General features: G+C 37.5%; 1 protein-coding gene across 3 annotated transcripts in view; it reads left to right on the top strand.

Moving 5' to 3' along the window:
• Window positions 1–21,527, top strand: part of ZC3HAV1L (zinc finger CCCH-type containing, antiviral 1 like) — an 80,772-nt gene that overhangs the window by 26,458 nt on the left and 32,787 nt on the right. For 2 of the 3 annotated variants that reach the window (XM_069087319.1, XM_069087318.1), the window contains exons 3-6: window positions 4,054–4,315; window positions 9,314–9,406; window positions 15,038–15,161; window positions 17,181–17,282. In XM_069087319.1, the coding sequence (XP_068943420.1) occupies window positions 4,054–4,315; window positions 9,314–9,406; window positions 15,038–15,161; window positions 17,181–17,282 (581 nt within the window). The remainder of the gene's footprint in view (window positions 1–4,053; window positions 4,316–9,313; window positions 9,407–15,037; window positions 15,162–17,180; window positions 17,283–21,527) is intronic. The other variant, XM_069087320.1, reaches the window with a different exon arrangement.

Genomic DNA, 21,527 nt, shown 5'->3' with positions numbered 1-21,527 from the left:
AAAAAAAAAAAAAAAAAAGAAACCTTGAGTCATTTGACCAACAGGTTAGTGCTAGAACTATACCTTTCTAGGTACCAGCAGTTCTCCTTTTCATCATATCTAAGAAAATTATCTTTAAATATTTTCTTAGTTTTTTTTGATTTGATTTGCTCTTAATTTGTTTGCTGTTATCCTTCCTTGCCTTGAACACTTTCCCATTTTTACAGATAATGGATAATGGCTTGCCCAGGGCCTTAATGGTGTCTGAGGCAGGACTCCAGACTCCAAGTCCAATACTATCCATTGTGCCTCCTAGAGGCCTAAATAGATAAATTGTTAAAGCACTAATATTTAGAATTAATTATTCTCTGGGTCTTCCACATACTTAATTTTACTCTAACAAAGGTCTGAACAACAAAATAAGTCAGGCATACCAAAGATGCCCAGGTGGCTGAAGTATTGTATGGGTTGTATATGTGATTCTGCCTTTTCAGGCTGATGTTTGCCCACATGTTTATTCTCAACCACAAAACTACTTTGATCCTGGGCAAACCTGACTCAAGTATTGAGAGTTAGATTGGGGGAGTTGAGGAGATTGATGAACCAGGAAGCAAGGACTTTCCAGGGGACAGAACTGAAATAGTTACCAAGATTTTTTTTTTTCTTGCCTTTTGGAGGGCATTTGGGTTTAAGTAACTTGCCCAAGGTTACATGGCTAGTTTTTTGCGTGTGTGTATGTGGGTGTTAAGTGTCTGAGACCGGAACCGAACTCCCGGTCCTCCTGACTCCAGGGCCGGCGCTTTACTCACTGCACCACCTAGCCACCTTTACCAAGATGTTTTTTTATTTTTTTTTATTTTTTTTAAATTTTTTAAAATTTTTTTATAAGCAATTGGGGTTAAGTAACTTGCTCAAGGTTACACGGCCAGTTATTATTTCTGGGTGTGGTGCTGAGTATCTGAGCCCGGATTTGATCCAGGTCATCCCGACACTGGAGCCAGTGCTCTTATTCGCTGAGCCACCTGGCCACCCCTACCAAGATGTTTTTTTAAAAAAAAGTTCACAAACCCCAGGTTAAGAATTCATGTGACTGGGGCAGCTAGATGGCACAGTGAATAGAGCACTGGCCCTGGAGTCAGGAGGACCTGAGTTCAAATTCAGCCTCAGACACTTAACACTTACTAGCCATGTGACCTTGGGGAAGTCACTTAACCCCAATTGCCTTGCCTTTCCCCCACCAAAATAAAAGAAAAAATTTAAGAATCCATGTGCTAATGGGATATTTTTCCTTTCATTAAACTTGAATTTGTCTCTGCAACTTACTTGCCCTCTGGGGTCAATAAAAGCAATAATATAATCCTCCATCCACAGTTCAACCTTCCACGTACTTGAAGGCTACTGCGTTGGCCGCATAAGCCTTATGTTTTCCAGACTAAAACCTGCTCTGTTCCTTAAACTAATCTTCATGTATCATAAACTTGACGCTCCTCATTTTTTTTTTTTGTCAACTGGAAGCTCCAGTTGACCAGATTCCTTTCTAAAATGTGACACCCAGAACTGAAAATACCAGACTTGTTGTCTGAAGAGGTACTTGTTTCCAGAAGGTACAGCTAAGTCCTGATTAGTACTAATAATGAATTATTTCCATGAGGCTGGAGCCAGATACATATTTACAAAATTATATCTTTGAATATCCGTGCAAATTCAAATACATGTAACCACTTCATGTGATTCGTTATTCGTACTAATCACGACCTACTTGTATGCTGTTCTCAATGCAACCTACAACTGGATTAGCTTTTTTGTTGCAATATCACACTTTTTTCTTCTTTTTTTGGAGGGGAGCTTTTGTAGCAGCAAGCATCCCAAGCGTCCTCAGGGTTTGCTGCCAACACAGGTTCTTAGATCTGCTTTGATAAAGGAAAGCAACTCAAAATGGGTTAACAAGCTTATTTTAATCAGTCAAACATGTATCATTTACCTAGTTCAGGGGAAAGAGGTCAGCACCCTGGAACTTCAGAATATACAGACAGAATTATCAAGACAAACAGAGCAAGTAGACAGATTTCAAACTGTCCAACCATTACATCCATACCCAGTCAACTTTTCAAAGCCGGGGGACTCTCAACAACGGCTTCCCAGAATTCAGATCAAATCACAGAACACTTCTCAAAGTGAGTCCCAAAACAAAGCTACACATCAGGGCTTATATAGCCTTCTCCTGGCTCAGAGAATGTAACAACCTTATTGACTCACTGGCCAATCAAGAAATATCTACTGAAAAAACAAGCCTCCTACCCCAGGCTCCAGGTGCACTTTAGCCTAGGGGCGGGGAAGATCTTTAAATTTGCATTTCCATTACATTCGGCTCCAAGATCTTTCATGCCCTTAGCATAGTCAATTTACTTTTGAATTAGCACCAAACATCTCTTAGGTCACATTTTCCAGGTACAGAACTAAAGTTACCAAAGTGGCCACTTGGCCTTAAACAAACACAAATTACATTGCATTACCACTTCAATTCAAAACAAGAGTCCAAATAAAGTTCTCTTGGGGGGAAGGGGTGTCCTTCACCTCACACAGCTCCAGCCCCTGCTTCCAAGTACAGAGAGGGGGCTGGGCAACAAAACCAACAAGGTGGGGTCCTTGGGGGTCCAAGGTACTTCATCCCACCCACCATAGTCAGAAGTCCATCCTCCCCCTGGGTCCCAAACTGTGGGATGCAACAAGGAAACACATTCAGTGCCCCTGCTTTGCTGCTCAGTTCTTATCTTTTCCTGTGGCTGAATTCCGAACTCCTGCGTTCCTTCTCCTCCTGCAGGCAGCATCCACTACTGGCTTCTGCCCAGGTCCCGCTGCAGGCAGCTCACCATTCCTGCTCTCAGCTCAGTTAAGTCACCATGGAGGCCATTCTTCTCTCCTTGTCCATGGCTCCACAGAATCACAGCTACCACAACTGGGAAACAATTATCCCAGTCCCCATACTTTCCTTTTACTCTGCAGATCCTGTTCGTGACGCCATTTTGTAGCAGCAAGCACCCCAAGCATCCTCAGAGTTTGCTGCCAACACAGGTTTTTAGGTCTGCTTTGATAAAGGAAAGCAACTCAAAATGGGTTAACAAGCTTATTTTAATCAGTCAAACATGTATCATTTACCTAGTTCAGGGGAAAGAGGTCAGCACCCCGAACTTCAGAATATACAGACAGAATTATCAAGACAGAAACAGATCAAGTAGACAGATTTCAAACTGTCCAACCATTACATCCATACCCAATCAACATCTGGGTTTCAAACGGGGGGGGGGTAACTCTGGACAACGGCTTCCCAGAATCCAGATCAAATCACAGAACACTTCTCAAAGTGAGCCCCAAAACAAAGCTACACATCAGGGCTTATATAGCCTTCTCCTGGCTCAGAGAATGTAACAACCTTATTGACTCACTGGCCAATCAAGAAGTATCTACTGAAAAACAAGCCTCCCCCACCCCAGGCTCCAGGTGCACTTTAGCCTAGGGGCAGGGAAGATCTTTAAATTTACACTCCCATTACAGAAGGTAGGACAATTGGGGTTAAGTGACTTTCCCAAGGTCACACGGCTAGTTTTGTGTTAAGTGTGTGAGGCCTGATTTGAACTCTGGTTCTCTTGACTCCAGGGCCCATACTCTATTCACTGCGCCACCTAGCCACCCCATGCAATATCACACTTGATTCATTGAACTTATGGTCCACTAACCCTTTCTGCCCTCCCTCCTACTCCAAAAAAATATCTTTTTCAGTTCCTTGGTATTGAGTTCAAAGAATTTTTATGACATGATACATATGGAGCATAACTGCTGTTTGTGGGTGGGTTTTTTTTGCATAAACTTTTTTTTTCTTTTAAAAAGTTTAAAATTTAATTCTTTTTATTGATGCCTTTTGTTTTAAACATGACCTTCACTTCTTAGTATTGGATTCAAATGATTCCTTGGGTTTGACATAAATGGAGAATATCCAGTCCTGGGTCTGTGTGTTCCCATCTTGAAACATAAAGACTGTATAACAATTTGAAGTGTTTCTTGATTCTTCTATGCCAGGTCTGCGCCTTCTACAACAGAGGTGATGGGCCTCATGGATGCTGCAACCTCCAGGATAATTGCACCAAGCTCCACATTTGTAAGCACTTCATCTGGGGGGAGTGTAGATTTCAGAAGTGCAAGCGATCTCATGATCTACATGCAGAAAATGCGATGAAGTTGCTGAGGGAGCAAGGGCTGAGTCCCTCTGCCATCTTAAACATCCAGAGAATCTGCAAGTATAAGCATTCAGAAATGTGCAAGTACTTTGATAAAAAGAAAGGTAAGAATGGAGGGACTGCCATGAATAACAGTATTGAGGTTGGGTTGGTTTGTTTTTTCCTTGCTGGACATTTGAAGAAACCTTCTAAGCCTCACATTACTTGGTCAGTCTCAGTTTTGTCCTTTGGAAAGTTTGCCATGGCCAGCATTTAAAAAAATTCATAGGATCATCTTTAGAACTAAAAGGTACCATGGAGTTCATCTGCTTCAACCCCTTCACTTTATAGATCAGAAATCTCCAGACCAGAAAGGTTTAAGTAACTTGCCCACTGTCACCTTGGAAGTTTAATTTTTTAATTTAAAAAATTTGATTGATATCTTTTGTTTTGAATTTACCTTCATTCCAGAATCTAACTCTCCCTTCCCCCATCCAGGAAACCATCCCTTGTAGCAAAGAGTAAAAAGGAAAGGGGTGGGGGAAGACGCAGTGTGGCAAAATTAACCAAATGTCAGTGGAGACTGACAGTATGGAAAATATTTTTATAGCTGTCATCTTCCATCTCTGCAAAGAAATGAGGAAAACATATTTTACTCATCTCTTCTCTAGAAGGAAACTTAGTTGTGATGCTCAAGTCTCATCCCCCCTTTTTCTTTCTCTTTATGTTGATATCATTGTTTATATTGTTTTTTCTTACTATATTTAACACCAGTTCATTTAAGTCTTCCCTTGCTCTTCTCTGAAGAATGTTCTTATTCTTCTCCTCTCATGAACTTCTCTCTTCATCCATCATTTCTTACAATGCAGTATATTCCATAATTTATTTAGCCATTCATTAATTGACAGGCATCTAATTTGTTTCTAGTTCTTGGCAACCACAAAAAGTTCTAGGCTTATTATTTAAAATTTTTTTTATTGATATGTTGAGTGTACCTTGCTAGATTGACTCCAAGACATTTTATGTATTTTGTAGCTATTTTTAATGAGAACTTTCTTTTGATTATTTTCTCCAGGTTTTTGTTATTTGCTAGATAGAAATGCTGGTGATTTTTGTGGATTTTTTCTGTATCTTACTGCTTTTTTGAGGTTGTCTAATTGTCTCAGTTTCTTTACTGATTCTCTGGGTATCTCTAAGTAAATCACTTTCATTAGCAAATAAGTATAATTTTAATTTCTTCTTTTCAATCTTTCTGCTTTTAATATCTTTCTCTTGTTTTATTCCTTTTGGTAGCCCTTCTAGAACAATGGATAATAACAATGGAGAAAGGAAGCATTCTTTCATTTACTTCTGTATTTATTGGGAAATCTTCTAAGGTTTCTCCGTGGCTAATAATACTAGTTTTTTGTTTGTTACATGCTTTTTGTTATTTAATAGGGACCCTTCTATGCCTGTGCTTTGTAAGGTTATTTTAGCATGAATGAGTATTGTACTTTGTTAAAGGCCTTTTTGACATCTATGAATATAATTACATCTTTTGATGGTGTTTTAAGTATGATTTATTGTGTTAATTTCCCTCAGTTTTAAACTATTTTTATGTCTCTGCCATAAATCCGACTTGTTTATAGTGAATAAGTTTTTGATATTGTTTTTATCTTTTTGTTATGATTTTATTCAAAATTTTATATTAATATTCATTAGTCTTATTTATATATAGTTCTCTTTCTTTGTTTTATCCTTTTCCTTACAGGTGGTAAGTAGCAGAGTTCTGGCTCCATATCCAGTCTTCTTTCTACCATACCATATTGTCTTTGGAATTTGGCCACTTATCCCACAAACCAGCAGTATTCTTTCTCCAATACTGCCACTAATAGAAGTTTTGTTGGAGAGCATTGTTGGTGTAGATACATACAATTATCTTTAGCACATTCCTCATCCAAAGGCCCTTTGAAGCATTGTTCTTCAATGAACTCTTCTAGAATTTAACTTTCCTTCTTTCTGTTTACCCCCTCTTTCCCTTATTACTTTTAAAGATTTTCTTCTAGGGGAACTTTGAGCATGTCTTGGTTGGTTGTATCTAAGAAAGTAGAAGTTATCATTTGGTATGATACCCTGATTAATGTGTCTTTCTAAGAGTGTACATTCTGTGGTTCAGTGGCAACTAATTTAGAAATCCATGAGCCATTTGGTGGCTTACCTAACCCAGTCACCACATCTCTCACAAGAAATAACTCACATGATTTCAGACCACAGTTAAATATTTGCTCTTGACCTGTCAAGAAGCCTAAAAGAGATTTCCTGGTTGAAGGAAAAACCACTAGAGTTTCTGGATTTCTTTACATTGGCTTAACTTGATTTCTCAACCTCTTCATTGCTTTGTATCCATATACCCCTAACTTCTGTCTGCTAGGAAAGCTTCTGGGTTTGTTTGTTTTTTTGACAATCAGCTTTAAGGTATACAACTGGTGTACTCTCCTGGTTCTACCTTTGAGCCTCTCTGTTTGTGACCCAGTACTGTTTACATTCCTGTAGGGCATAACTTTGTGCAATGTTTTGAAATAAGTGGAGACCAGAAACTGGGACCAGTAAGAAAGGGGTGACCTATGATTAAGTAAAGTCTGGTGAACTATAAATAGGGAGGAATTTATCAGATTGGCATGAGAAGAAAGGAGGAAACTGGACTTTGGCACTTGAAAAAAGTAGTGAAAATGAAAGCTAGAAATTGAAGGGCTTCAACTTGTTTTTCATATGAAGGAGGAATTTCTGATTTTGGGTTATGAAGTGTTTGGGAAAGGGGCTACCACATTATGCCTTAGTCATTCATAGTTTGAAATGGGGGCAGGGCATTAGAGTAGATGTGTGCAAAGACTGGAAGGCCTAGAGAAGCCATGAATGGAGGTTTATGTTATTTATTTATTTTGGGGGAAGTTATATAACCCTGCCTGTCTAGCATACTAATAAACATATAATAGGTATATACTAAATACTTACTAGTGAATATTCAATTAAAATCTATATTGGGCACCTGGTATGTGCTAGGTCCCATAGGGAGATATAGATGCAAAACAGTTGGTGTCCTCAGGGAGCCCAGTAAAATAAACACCAGAATTGAGGTTCAACTCCAAAGAGAGTGGTCATTGAGCACAGTTCTTGAGACTTTTTTGTGTTAAGTGGGACTGCCTCCCCTGCTTTCACAGTCTGGTGAAACCTTTCTCAGAATAATATTGTAAACTCAAAAATTAAAATAAAGATGTAATTTTTTTTTCATATCAAGTTCATGGACCCCCTGAAATTTATCCAAGAATACTTTTTTTGGTTAAATGGTTCTTTGGTTAACAACCCCTGGTTTAGAGAGAGAAGAATCAAAAATGAGAATAAGAGAGTGATTAAGGAGCTTAACATTCTGGTTCTCCTTCCAAATGACTGCCAAAGTGACTTTTCTTAAGCAGAAAGCTGATCCTGTTACTTCCTTACTCAACAAGTTTTTTTTTTAAATAAACTCAATTAAAATAATTTAATGTTCATTTAAAAAAAATTGAGTTCCAAATTATCTCCCCCCAGGCCCTCCCCTCTCATTGAGAATGCAAGCAATATGATATCAGTTATACATATGAAGTCATGCAAAACATATTTCCATATTGGCCGTGTTTAAAAAGAAAAGCCCACAGTAAAAAGCAAGAAATAAAGTGTCACTTGGAATTCATCAGTTATCTTTCTGAAGGTGGATAGCATTTTTTAATCATGAGTCCTTTGGAATTGTCTACTCAATAAACTTTTTTTTTTTTTTTGCCTTTTGGAGGGCAATTGGGGTTAAGTAACTTGCCCAAGGACATGGCTATTTTTTTGTGTTAAGTGTCTGAGGCCTTATCTGAACTCAGGTCCTCCTGACCCTGGGCCCGCCCTTTACTCACTGCGCCACCTAGCCGCCCCTCAATAAACTTTTTTTTTTTAATTCAGTATTTTATTTACCTTCCAATTACATGTAAAAACAATTTTTAACTTTTTTTTTTTAATTTTGAGTTCCAAATTCCTTCCCTCCTTCCTCTCCCTGCTCATTGAGAAGGCAAACAGTTTGATATAGGTTCCTAGTTGTACCTTAACTTATCAACATCCATCCTGAAGTATGGTTGTCAGAAATGAACACAATCCTCCAGATATGTTTGGACCAACGCCAAAAAGTATGGGACTATCACCTCTCTTATTCTGGATACCATGAGTGTCTCAAGGCTGATCCCATAATTTTTTTGGCTACCACACAACAGAAGAAAACGGAAGTGCTGAGCAAACTGTAATTGACAACCAAGAATAATCTACTGAGGCCAGAAATATCCATATACTATTGGATATTATGTTGATTAGCATAGCTGATACACAGGACAAGGACCAGAAGGATCCTTAGGACCCAGATTGCCCCTCGGTAAAACCAAGTACCAAGACAGGAAGTCACAGGCCAGAAAGTGTTTTTACCTGTGAAGACTCATGTTAGCTTCCTTTAGATTTCTGTAGAAAATGAAAAGATCAGACTGGAAACTACTTAGGCTATATGAGAATTGATTGAAGGCACTAGAGATGTTTTACCTAGAGAAAGATTTGTAAGGGACTTGATTATTTGTTTGAAGGGCTATCAATGTAGATTGCAGATTAGAATTGTTTTTTAGAACCATGGATATTGTAGGGTAGTAAATTTGAGCTCAGGATCAAGAAAACCTTTCTAAATATTAGAGCTATTCATGAGTGGAATGGGCACCATTCTTGGAAGTCTTCAAAAGCAGAACCTTGATGATCATTTATTAAGGGTTTTGTAGATAAGATTTTTGTTCTGGTGTTGTTTGAATTAGATGGACTTTGAAACTTTCTGAGTCTGAGATTCTCTTAAATTTCAATATATGTGCATATTTCATCTACATGTCCATAGATTACATCTCTTGTCCTCAGCCATTCTTTCATTGTCCTGAATTTAAGGTTTATTTCTGATTATTTTAATATCATAGTTAGATCTTTATCCACAGTTAGTTACTACTAGCAGCTTATAGATCCAGTTTCACTAAACAGAGATAGGAAACTAGTAGAAACACATTTTTACTTATATGTCATTTCAGATCTCTTTTTTTTTTTTTTAACAGATAAACGATCTGAGGCTGCTTCTACAGGCAATGAGAAGACAAAAAACAGTGAGATTTGCCTTTACTACATCTGGAAATTCTGCAAACAAAAAAGTGAGTTGAATTTTTAATAGCATAGTATGAAATAGCTTCCACTTTCCATCCTGGTGTAAACTTGCTCTGCAGAATAGCTGTGCAAACTGGCAGTGAAAATAAAGTTTAACACAAATTCTGCTTTCCAAATTTGAATTTTGAGAAATTCTATCTTCTTTCTTGTTATTTTCATACTCTTTTAAAAAAAAATCAAGGGTTGTGTCTTTTAAGAGAAGAGGGGATTCAAAGATAGACTCAGTATTTAAAAAGCCTTTCAAGAATCAAGGGATCAAATCCAAATAAACCTAAAATGTTGTGCCCGATTGGATTTTGTGTGTGTGTGTGTGTGTGTGTGTGTGTGTGTGTGTGTGCGTGCGCGCGTGTGTGTGTGCTTGAATAAGTTTTATCTTTGTGTACATATATTTTTTATTTTAATGTTTGAAAATATTTTATTATTTTTGTGTGCATATATTTTTATTTTTATGCTTGAATACATTTTATTTTTAAAGAGTTTGTTCATACATTTTGCTTGATTTAACAGACATTCTCTAAGAAATGCTTAACTTCTACAAAATATATTCTCTGAAAACAGGAAAAACTGCCTAATCAAGTCACTAGGGATGACAATATATGCCATTTTGTAGTTTTGTTATTTACTCATTATATAGTTTAAATATTTGGTGCCAACTCTGTCCTTCTGTTTCTGTCACTTTATCTCTCTCTCTCTCACTGTCTTTCTCTTTCTCTCTTTCTGTCTGTCTGTCTGTTGACAGTGTGAAGGTAAATCATAGCAAGGAAAGAGCAGTACTCTTTCTTTTTTTTTGGAGGGGGAAGGTAGGACAGCAGGGGCTAAGTGACTTGCCCAAGGTCACATGGCTACCAAGTGTTAAGTGTCCGAGGTCAGATTTGAAATCAGGTCCTCCTGATTTCAGGACCAGTGCTCTATTCACTGTGCCACCTAGCTACCCTGCAGGGCTCTTTCTTAACCCATTTTCTGCAGTTTCATCATAAGGCACCCTAGAAACACAGGTCCCCATACAGTAAGGGAACATTTAACATGTTTCTATGTGTTACATTCCTGGTGTGTACGCAATACCATCTGCCCATGGTCATGGAAACTTGATAAAGTAGCTAATGTCAAGGTTTTTAAAATATAAGAATCCTTTAAGAAAGAGCAATGAAAATAAAAAAGAAAGCGGCAATGAGGTATGTTGGAAGGAATGCTGGAGTTGAAGGGTTTAAAATTTTTTTTTAAACTAGATTTTTTTTTATTGGCACATTTTGTTTTTAATCCTCTTCTACTACAACCACAAAAATTCAAAAGGAGTAGTTTAGGAAACTAACCTTCATAATGCTACCTTCTTCCCCCCAATCTCTTCCTCAAAAGAAGAGAGGTACATTTTCTTATTGTTTCTTCAAGGACAAACTTGTCATCATGAATTCTTATCTGGATACTTTCTCTTAGTAACTGTGTTGTAACCTTTGGCACAGAGCTCTGAGATGAAGCCTGTTTGTCTTCATTTGAAAAATGAGAATAGAAACTAGATAATTTCTAAAGTTTTTCTAGCTACAAATAGGAATTTATTTATTATTGTTTTCATTTTCATCAGAGAAAATTTATAGCTTTGAAAAATAAGGTTATCTTTTTCATGTATTCATTTATTCATTTGAAGACAGAACATTATAAAGCAAACCATTTTTTCTCTTAAAAATGATTAATTTTACATGCATTTATAAATCTCCCTTCCACTCTCCCCTCAACTGAACAATAACAACAAAAAGAATCCCCCCACTTCAAATATAACCCTTGTCATAATCATTCCTAATCCAGCAAAACATATCCTCACATTGGCAGTGCCTGAAAACGTATCTCTCTTTGCATTTTCATCCTTCATCTCTCTGGAAGTAGGTGAGTTCATCATTCAGGACAGTGGTTTATCATGGAGTTGATCAGAGTTGTAAAATCTTTTGAAGCTATTTTTCTTTATGATGTTGTCATTGTATAAATTGTTCCTCTAAGTCTACTCATTTCATTCTAAATCAATTCATAGAGATTTTCCAAAGGTTTCCTCTGAAACTGTTCTTTTTGTCATTTCTTATGTGCCAGTGATACTACATTTAAATTTTTTTAATGCTTTTTTTTGTGCAGGGGGGGAAGGTAGGACAATTGGGGTTAAGTGACTTGCCCAAGGTCACACGGTTAGTAAATGTTAAGTGTCTTAGGTTGGATTTGAACTCAGGTCCTCCTGATTCCAGGGCAGGTGCTCTATTCACTATGCCACCTAGACACCCCACATTTTTTTTTTTAAAGCAATCGGGGTTAAGTAACTTGCTCAAGGTTACACGGCCAGTTATTTCTGGGTGTGGTGCTGAGTATCTGAGCCTGGATTTGATCCAGGTCATCCCGACACTGGAGCCAGTGCTCTTACTCACTGAGCCACCTGGCCGCCCCTAAGCAAGTGGGGTTAAGTAACTTGCTCAAGGTTACATGGCCAGGTGTTTCTGGGTGGGTGCTAAGTGTCTGAGCCCAGGATTCGATCTCCAGGTCTTCTCAACACTGGAGCTGGTGCTCTTACTTGCTGTGCTACCTGGCCGCCCCGACACCCCACATTTAATTTTTATAACAATTTGTTTAGCCATTCTGCTAAGGATACACCTTTAGTTTCTAATCTTTGTCTACTATGAAAAGAGCCTCTATAAATGCTTTTGTGCATGTGGTTAGTTCCTTTTCCCCTTTCATTGATCTCTTTGGAAGGTAAGTGTGGTAGTGGTATGTGGTATGGCTGAAGGATATACAGTTTAATAATTTTCGAGGCGTAGTTACAAATTACTTTCCACAGTGGCTTGACCAATTTGTAGCTCCAGGAACAGTGCACTAATTAGTGGGTCTATTTTCTTGCAGTCCCCTCCAACATTTTCTCTTTTGTTATCTTTGCCAATCTGATAGGAGGTAGAAGCTCAAAGTTGCTTTAATTTGCATTTCTCTAATTATTAGTGATTTAGAATGTTGCATTTTAGATAATTTTGTTTATAATGATGATCCTACATTTCTGTGGAAATATTATGTTCAGTAAACTATTTAGGAAGGAAAGGAAATTCATAATACAAGATTAATTCCTAGAGACCAGGGACTACCTTGCTTTGGTTTTTATATCCCTGCTGCTTTACTTAATACCTTGCCAGAATAAGTGCGTAATAATAAAATTTTATAGATTGATGTTGGCCCAGGACCATTGATTTTTTCTCCCTTTACACATTTATTTACTGTCAGATTTGATTAAATGAGGTGATATAAAGAAAATGCTTTGTGATCTATGCCAGATCAATTTTAGTTATGATCATTATGTTAATACAGGTGTGTCACGCTTTTAGAATCAAATATACAAGATTAAAAATTTACAGAATAGGTACTTTGATGTGTGGGATCATTTTAATTTCAAAAATAATTACCCCCTATCCTCTTTAAAAAAAAATTCAGTCATTCAGTCAGTAAACATGTATTAAGCACCTATAATGTTCCAGGCACTATGCTAAACATGGGGGATAGTAGAGTGGTTGAATCAGGTGATGATAGAGAATTCCAAAGGAAGGTAACTGGGTCAGAAATGAAGAGGTGACTGGTGTTAGTGCCCTACTTAAATGGAGACTTATGCAGAAATTCTCCCCCCTCCCCCCAAGGCAATTGGGGTTGACTTGCCCAATGTCACACAGCTAGTAAGTGTGTCAGGTGTCTGAGCCTGGATTTGAACTCAGGTCCTCCTGACTCCAGGGTTGATGCTTTATTCACTGTGCCACTTAGCTAGCCCTCATAGGAGGGCTTCACTCTCCAATCAGGGTAGAGGCAGAGGTAAAGGTCGAGGTCCCAGGTTAGAGTTATGATGAGTTATGAACACCAAGGCTAATGCAGTCTTTCAGGACAATGAGATTCCTGGGAATATGATGAAGAAGTCCAAAGTAGCACAGGGTTCTTCTAAAAGTAAATTTCCCTAATTGTTTATTCCAGCTAAAGAGGCCACTTGCCATTAGTTCCCATGTGTAACAGTCTACCTCTCACCTCTGTGCCTTTGAGTAGGCACACATCCTCCATGCCTGGGAAGCATTTCCTCCATTCCTCTCACTATTAGGATTTGTAAATTCCTTCAAAGCTCAGCTCAAATGCTCCTTATCCCCATCCTTCTACCAAGTCCCTGGCTTCCTTTAAATCCCAACTAAAATCCTACCTTCTATGGAAAGTCTTCCCGGACTCTCCTTAATTCCAGTGCCTTTCCTCCGTTGATTATTTCTTATTTACCCTGTATATCGTTTGCTTTGTATATGTTTGTTTGATGTTGTCCCCCCCAGTAGATTGTAAGCTACCTGAGGGCAGGGACAGTCTTTTGTTTCTTTTTTGTATCCCCAGCACTTAGCACAATGCCTGCCACATTTGTTGTTCAGTTATTCAGTTGTTTACAACTCTTTGTGACCCCGTGGACCATGGGGTTTTCTTAACAAAGGTAGTTTCATTGATCCAGGAGATCCCTGGCACATAGTAGACACTTAATAAAATGTCGATTGATTGATAATATCCTTTTCTCCTTTCATTTATGTATGTTTTGCATATATTTGTATGTATATATGTTGGTTCCTCACTCCCCCAGTAGAATGCAATCTCTTGAAGGCAAAGACTGTTTACTTTTTGTTTCTGCATTCCCAGTGCTTAATTGTGCTATGGTATCTGGCACCCAGCAAGCTTTTAATGAATGTTTGTGGAATGAATGAATGAATTTAAAATAAGATTTGATTTACCAAGAAAGAAAGGATTTCTATTCGGATTTTCCAGAATGTTTATCCCAAGTGGCGTGCATTTATATGACATTGTACCACATCACTTCTAAAAGTGGGAGAATTTGGAAATAGCACTTCATTTTGAGTCAAATGTTCATGTCCAGATTCTTATGCTATATTTGCTGTGAGCTGGATGACCTTAAACAAGTTATTTGAGCTTTCTAAGCTTCCCTTTCCACTTCTCTTAAGTGGGTATTAGGAAGCTAGGTGGGTCAGTGGAGGTGGCAGAGTGGATAGAGTGTGAGCTTGGAATTGGGAGGGCCTGAGTTCAAACCAGCCTCAGATACTTACTAGCTGTGTGACTCTGGGCAAGTCGCTTAACCTCTGTTTGCCTCAATTTCCTTAACTATAAAACAGAGACCCTGAAGAAGGAAATGACAAACCACTCCATAGATTACCTATCAAACAGAATTTCTATGAGGATGAAATCAGATAATAATGGATATAAGGTGCCTTTTTTTACCACAAATAATAATGAAAAATGGTATTATTACTTTTATTTGTCTCTTTTGCTCAAAGCACAACACATAGTCATATTCTTGTTTATTCTTGAACAGTGCTCACATTCATTTTCTTTGTTTTCTTTTGTTTGCTTTTTGTAGGGGGGAAGGTAGGGCAATTGGGGTTAAGTGACTTACCCGAGGTCACACGGCGTGTGTGTGTGTGTGTGTGGGGGGGTGTCTGCGGCTGGATTTGAACTCAGGTCCTCCTGACTCCAGGGCCAGTGCTCTATTCACTTAACTACCTAACCACCCCCCTGACATTTATTTTCACTTCTTACAGTCTAATAATATTTTATGTTCATTGAAGATTTCATTTTCTTTACAGATAACTGTAGGAATATTCATTACAAGTTGCCTTACCGATGGCAAAAGTTGGAGGGCACTGTTTGGAATGATCTTCCCATGATGGATGGGATTGAAAAAATCTTTTGCGACCCAAAGAACTCTAGGTAGGGTGAGATTGCATCCTTTTTCCTGAGCTCTGGGGTAGGACCAAATGTGAAAGCCCAGAATATATTCCCCATTATATTCTTTTAGATCCTGGTGGTATTGAATCATAGAAAAGACCTAGTGAACACTGATCAACTTCTCATGGATAAAAAAAGACAGAATATAGCTACATTTGATAAGGATGGTTTCAATTTGTTGAGGTGATTTTTCCAATTTGGAAGAGCTATACATAACCTTAGAATTCACTCTGCTTTGGTGAATCCTAACAACTGAAAAAAAAAAGGTTTTTTTCCATGGTTTTCTTTCTTTTGGTCTGTGTCTTCTTTCACAAAATGACATACAAAAATACGTTTTGCCTAATTATACATGTATAACCTATATCAAATTGCTTACTGTCTCAGAGAGGGGGGAGGTGAGGGAGGAAGGGAGAGCATTTGGAACCCAAAATAAAAAAAAAGAATATTAAAAATTGTTTTTACATGTAATTGTGGAAAGGTTATTAAAAACAAAAAAATACTGTTATTATATAATATGTTATATATTATGTAAAATTAAGATTTTAGACTTATTCCTTGTTATAGGTAACTAATACACTTCAGTACTTAAACGAGGTCCATAAATTTTATCTGAATAGTATGCTGGCCACTTGACAACCTGGGCAAATCACCTAACCTTAGTTTTTTGATACTTAAATTGGGGATAATAACATTTGTAATACTTTTCTCAGTGAGCACAGTGCTTTGTATACCTTGAATATTTGTTATGCCTGAAATATTTTGTTCATGGGAGCTATTGTTGTCACTTGATACTTTTGAGGTTAATTCCAAATGTGAATAATTTGCTCACTAAGTAGTTACTATTTGACCAACAATGTATTGGCTACTAAAGAGAACTCTGAAGGAATAACTCAAATTTAGTTCATGAACTCCTTCAAATTAAAAAAAAAAATCTTTTATTTTTATGTCACCTTCATTTCACAAACACATCCCCCTCCCTAAAAATTGCCATTCCTCATCATGAAGTATAAAAAAAGGAGAAAGAGTTCTGTTTAACAGAATCAACCAATGCATCTATTGTGAATGACAGTAGATGTAATATTCTACCCCTTGGTTCTCCACTTCTAAAAAGAATAGAAAGAGGTGCCATGTATGAACGAGTTGTCCAGCTCCCTTGTTCCTTTGCTTCAGTCGAAAAATTCACAATTTTGACTTGCTTTGAGGTGAGAGAGAAAAGTGAATTCCCTGCAGGAAGGAATCCACAGAAGACTTTGTATTCCATCCTTTGGCCCTAGGTCTGTAACCCCATATCTGTAGTTATCTTTTGAGTAGTGCCATTGATAAGTATCCTAGACTAAGTGTTTCAGGCAGCCCTTTCTACCCTTTTTCATCTCAATGTTCAAAGCCTTAAGCCTGGTGATTGGGACTATGTTCTACATTCTCCTGAAAAAAGACATTATTTTTCCTCTAAATTTAGGCATAGGGATCAGATGTGATTTCATTGGTATAAGATGTTCCTAGGTGAGGAAACTCTCTCTACAAATGCAGGTTAGAAATTTCTTGTCAACTTATAGTCTTAGAGACTTACTTGGAGACATCAAGAGGTTAGGTGATTTTCCTAGTACATATCAGAAGACATGAACCCATGTTTTTCTGACTCTGAGGCTACTCTCTGTCCAGTACCCCAAGCCGCTTCTCTTTATTGAACTGCTACTACATCACTTCACCCTGTTTCTTCTGCCAGGGAGGAAATGGCATGATTAGACATTAATTTCATTGGGTTAAGCATTGCTTCACTACCTATAGAAGGAATAAAACTAGCTATACCCCTCCAGGGAAAGGCACCTTAAGTCCATTGATTCTAAAAGTTAGCAGGTTCTCCCAGTTAAGTTCAAGAAGGGAACTTGGAACCTGCTTTTCTCCCTTACTTTATAGATTAGGGTTTTTACCCATTTCTCATAGCAATATACTCTAGATTTGAGAGATAATTTACTATGACAATTTTTCTTCTCTCCTGTTTAGATATGTTTCCCCAGCCCCATCTCCCTCTTCTCCCTCGTACATCAGTCTCCTGTTCAACTTGGCCCTTGGTCTTCCGCCTTTTTCCCCAAATGTTGGAGTCCAGTGAGTAATGCTTATTCTGTTTTCCATCCTCATCCTTTCTCATGGTAGAAGAGTTACTGAGTGATGAAGAGAGACTAAATAGACAGTAAAGAATCTTCTGGAGGTACCATTCCTCCCTCTTTCCTCCCATTCTCAACCACTTATAGCCAATACTGGCACAACCACCAAAGATACACCATTGCTAGGCACAGAACAGCAAAGAGCAGCAGAAGGAAATGCCAAAGTCCCTCCTATTATGTAATTATATTCTTTAGTTTTTGTTTGTCTTATAACTTACCAAAATGTAGGGTTCTCATCTAATGATCATTGAGTTAAAATACTACTGGAGGAAAGGCACCATGTTAATCTTGACATTCTTACTATAAATGAAACTAAAAAACCAGGAAATTGCTGCTAAATGGAAGCATGGCTTATAGTTTTTTTCCTTAGGTAGGCCAATAAAAAGGCAAAAGAATGAAAAAAAAGAAGAAAATGGGAAATATCTTATTGGCAAAACAAATGTCCCAGAAAATGAATTGAGGAGAGATAATTTAAGAATTATTGGGCTACCTGAAAGCCATGACCAAAAAAAGAACATAGACATCATATTTTAAGAAATTATTGGGGCAGCTAGGTGGTGCAGTGAAGAGAGAACTGGCCCTGGAGTCAGGAGGACTTGAGTTCAAATTTGGCCTCAGACACTTAACACTTACTAGCTGTGTAACCTTGGGCAAGTCACTTAGCCCCAATTGCCCTGCCTTCCCCCCTCCAAAAAAAAAGACAAAAAAAAAAAAGAAATTATCAAGGAAAACTACCTTGATATCTTAGTTCCAGAAGAAAAAGTAGAAGTTAAAAGAATCCATGGATCAACTCCTGAAAGAGATCCCAAAAGGAAAACCTCTAGGAATATTATAGCCTAATTCCACAGCTCCCAGATGAAGGAGAAATTATTGCAAGCTACCAGAAAGAAATCATTCAAATATCATGAAGCCCCAGTCAGTATCACGCCAGATTTAGTAGCTTCCATGTTAAAGGAGCTTAGAATATTTTATTCTGGAAGGCAAAAGAGCTAGTATTACAACCAAGAATCACCTACCCTGAAAAACTGAGTATAACCCTTCAGGGCAAAAAAATGGATATTCAGTGAAAGAGAAGGCTTTCAAGCATTCCTGATAAAAACATCAGAGGTGAAAAGAAAATTTGACATTCAAAGACAGTACTCAAGAGAATCATAAAAAGGTGAAAATGAAAGAGAACTTGTAAAGGACTTAACAAGGTTAAACTGTTTACATTCCTATATGGGAAGAATGATACCTGAAATATCTAAGAACTTTATCATTATTAAGGCAGTTAGGAGTTGTCTACATAAACAGAAGTTATGGATGTGAGTTGATTATGTTGGTATGATCTAAAAAAAATGGATGAGTGAGAGGGGGCAGCAATGGGAAAGTGATAGGAAGAATGAATAAAATTATCTCACATGAAAGAGGCTTGTGAAAAAGAGCTTTTACAGAAGAGGGGAAAATGGAGGTAGATGAGCAATGCCTAAATCTCACTCTCACCAGAATTTATTCAAAGAGCAGAATATCTATCTTTTTGTCTATCTATTTGTCTGTCTATCGATATAGGTATAGATATAGATATAGATATGTCACACTCATTTGAGTATAGAAATCTATCTTACCCAATAGGGAAGAAGGGGAGGGGGACAAAAAAATGAGGGGGTAGCAAAAGGAAAGGCAGATTAAGGGAGGAAGTGGTTAGAAGAAAAACAGACTTTTGAGGAGGGACAGGATAAAAAGAGAAATGGATAAACAGAAGAAAATAAGGTGGAGAAAAATGCACAGCAATAATAATTGTGAATATGAATGAGCTGAACTCACCCATAAAATGGAGGTGGATAGCAGAATGGATTAGGAACCAGCATTCAACAATAAGTTATTAACAAGAAAGATTATTTGAAACAGAAAGATGCTCATAAGAGTTAAAATAAGATAAAAAGTTAAAATAAGGACTGGATCAGAATCTATTATACTTCAACTGAAATTAAAAGGGAAGGGCTAGCAAACATGTTCTCAGACAAAGCAAAAACAAATATGCCTAATTAAAAGAGATAATCAGGGTAACTCCATTTTACTAAAAGATACCATAGGCAATGAAGTAATATCAAAATTTTTTATAGCACATTTATTTGTTAAAGGCTTCATTTCTCAAATATATAAGTAACTAGTCAAATTTATAAAAATAAAAGCCATTACCCAGTTGATAACTGGTCAAAAGGATATAAACGGGCAGTTTTCAGAAAAAGAAAATCGAAGTCATCTGTACTCATATTTTTAAAATGCTCTAAATCATTGTTGATTAGAGAAATGCAAATAAATACAACTCTGGGTACCACCTCACACCTATCAGATTGGATAGCATGACAGAAAAGGAAAATGACAAATATTGGAGGGGACAGGAAAAATAAGTACACTAGTGCATTGTTGGTAGAGTTGTGAATCATTCTGGAGAACAATTTAGTACTATGACCAAAGTACTATAAGACTGTGTATATCTTTTGATCCAGTAATACCATTGCTAGGTCTGTATCTCAAACAGATAAAAGAAAAAGGTAAAGGCCCCATATATACAGGAATATTTATAGCAGCTTTTTCTGTGATGGCAAAGAATTGGAAATTGAGGGGATGCCCATCAGCTGGGGAATGGCTGAACAAGTTATGGTTTATGATTATAACAGAATACTATTGTGCTATGCTATTAAGAAATAATGAGGCAGGGTGGCTAGGTGGCATATTGAGTAAAGTGCCTGCCCCGGAGTCAGGAGGACCTGAGTTCGGTTCCAGCCTCAGACACTTAACACCCATGCAAAAAAAAAAAAAAAAACCCCAAAAAACTAGCCGTGTAACCTTGGGCAAGTTACTTAACCCCAATTGCCCTCCAAAAGGCAAAAATAAAAAAATAAAAAATAATTAAAAAAAGAAATAATGAGGGGAATGTTTTCAGAGAAACCTGTGAAGTCTTATGTGCATTGATACAAAGATAAGTGAACAAAATGAGGAATTCATTGTATACAGTAATAGCATTATTGTAACAGTGATCAACTGTGAAAGACTTAGTTATTATAATCGATACAATAATCCAAGACAATTCTGAAGGATTCAGAATAAAAAAATGCAATCCTATCTCCAGAGAGAGAACTGATGAACTCTGAACACAAATTGAAATATAATTTTCTCACTTTCTTTATTTTTCCTATGGGGGGAGGGGAGATGACATTTCTAATATGGAAATGTGTTTTCCATGATTTCCATGACATGTGTGATTTATATCATATTGCTTGCCTTCTCAATGGTTGGGAGTTTGGACCTCAAAATTAAAAACAGAAAAAGAATGTTGGAAATAAATAATAAAATTTTAAAATAATAACGAACTATATAGTTATATAGTGAGTTATATACAAAATAAATAGAATAAGTGGAAGGGCACTGGAATTATGACTTCCTGTCAAAGGCAGTATTTTAATTGGGACTTAAAGGAAGTCAGGGATATCATTGGTTAGATTTGAGGAGGGAGAAAATTCCAGGCATGGAGAATAGCTAGAAAAAATGCCCAGAGCCAAGAGATAGAGTGCTTCATTCATGGGACAGCCAGGAGGCCAGTATCACTGGAGTGAAGAGCATATCTTGGGGAGCAAGATGTAAAAACACTGGAAAGGTAGGAGGGGGACAGTTCATAAAGGGCTTTGAATGTCAAACACTGTTTTGTATTTGTTCCTAGAGGTAATGGCAAGTCACTGGAGTTTTTTGATTAGTGGGGAGACTAAAGTCATTTAGGAAAATTTTCCTAAATGACTTTAGTGCCTGATAAGTATTGGAGTGGAGAGAGACTTGAGCCAGGCAGACCCATCAGCAGGCTTTTACAATAGTCTGGACATGAGATGATGAAGGCCAGCACTAGAGTGGTGGCAGAATCAGAGAAAAGGAGACATACTCAAAAGGTGTAGCAAAGGTGAAATAGGCAGTCCTTGGTAACTGCTTGAATAGGAGAGGTGAGGATGGTAAGAGGAAGTGAGGAATTCAGAATGATTCCTAGATTGTCAGCCTGAGGAACTGGGAGAATAATGTTTCCCTCTGCAGTTTCAGGATGGGTAGGAATGGGGAAGGGTTTAGGAGGAAAGACAATGAGTTCTGTTCTGGACATAGTGAATTTGAGATGCCTACTGGATGTTCAATTTGAGATGTTTGAAAGGCAGTTGGAGATGTG

Source organism: Petaurus breviceps, unplaced genomic scaffold, assembly GCF_028583685.1.
Source record: "Petaurus breviceps papuanus isolate PSGF00001 unplaced genomic scaffold, PetGlider_PUasm1.0 181, whole genome shotgun sequence".
NCBI lineage: Eukaryota > Metazoa > Chordata > Mammalia > Diprotodontia > Petauridae > Petaurus > Petaurus breviceps.
Note: the sequence above shows the minus strand (reverse complement) of the source record. Positions and strands in the feature narration are given on the sequence as shown.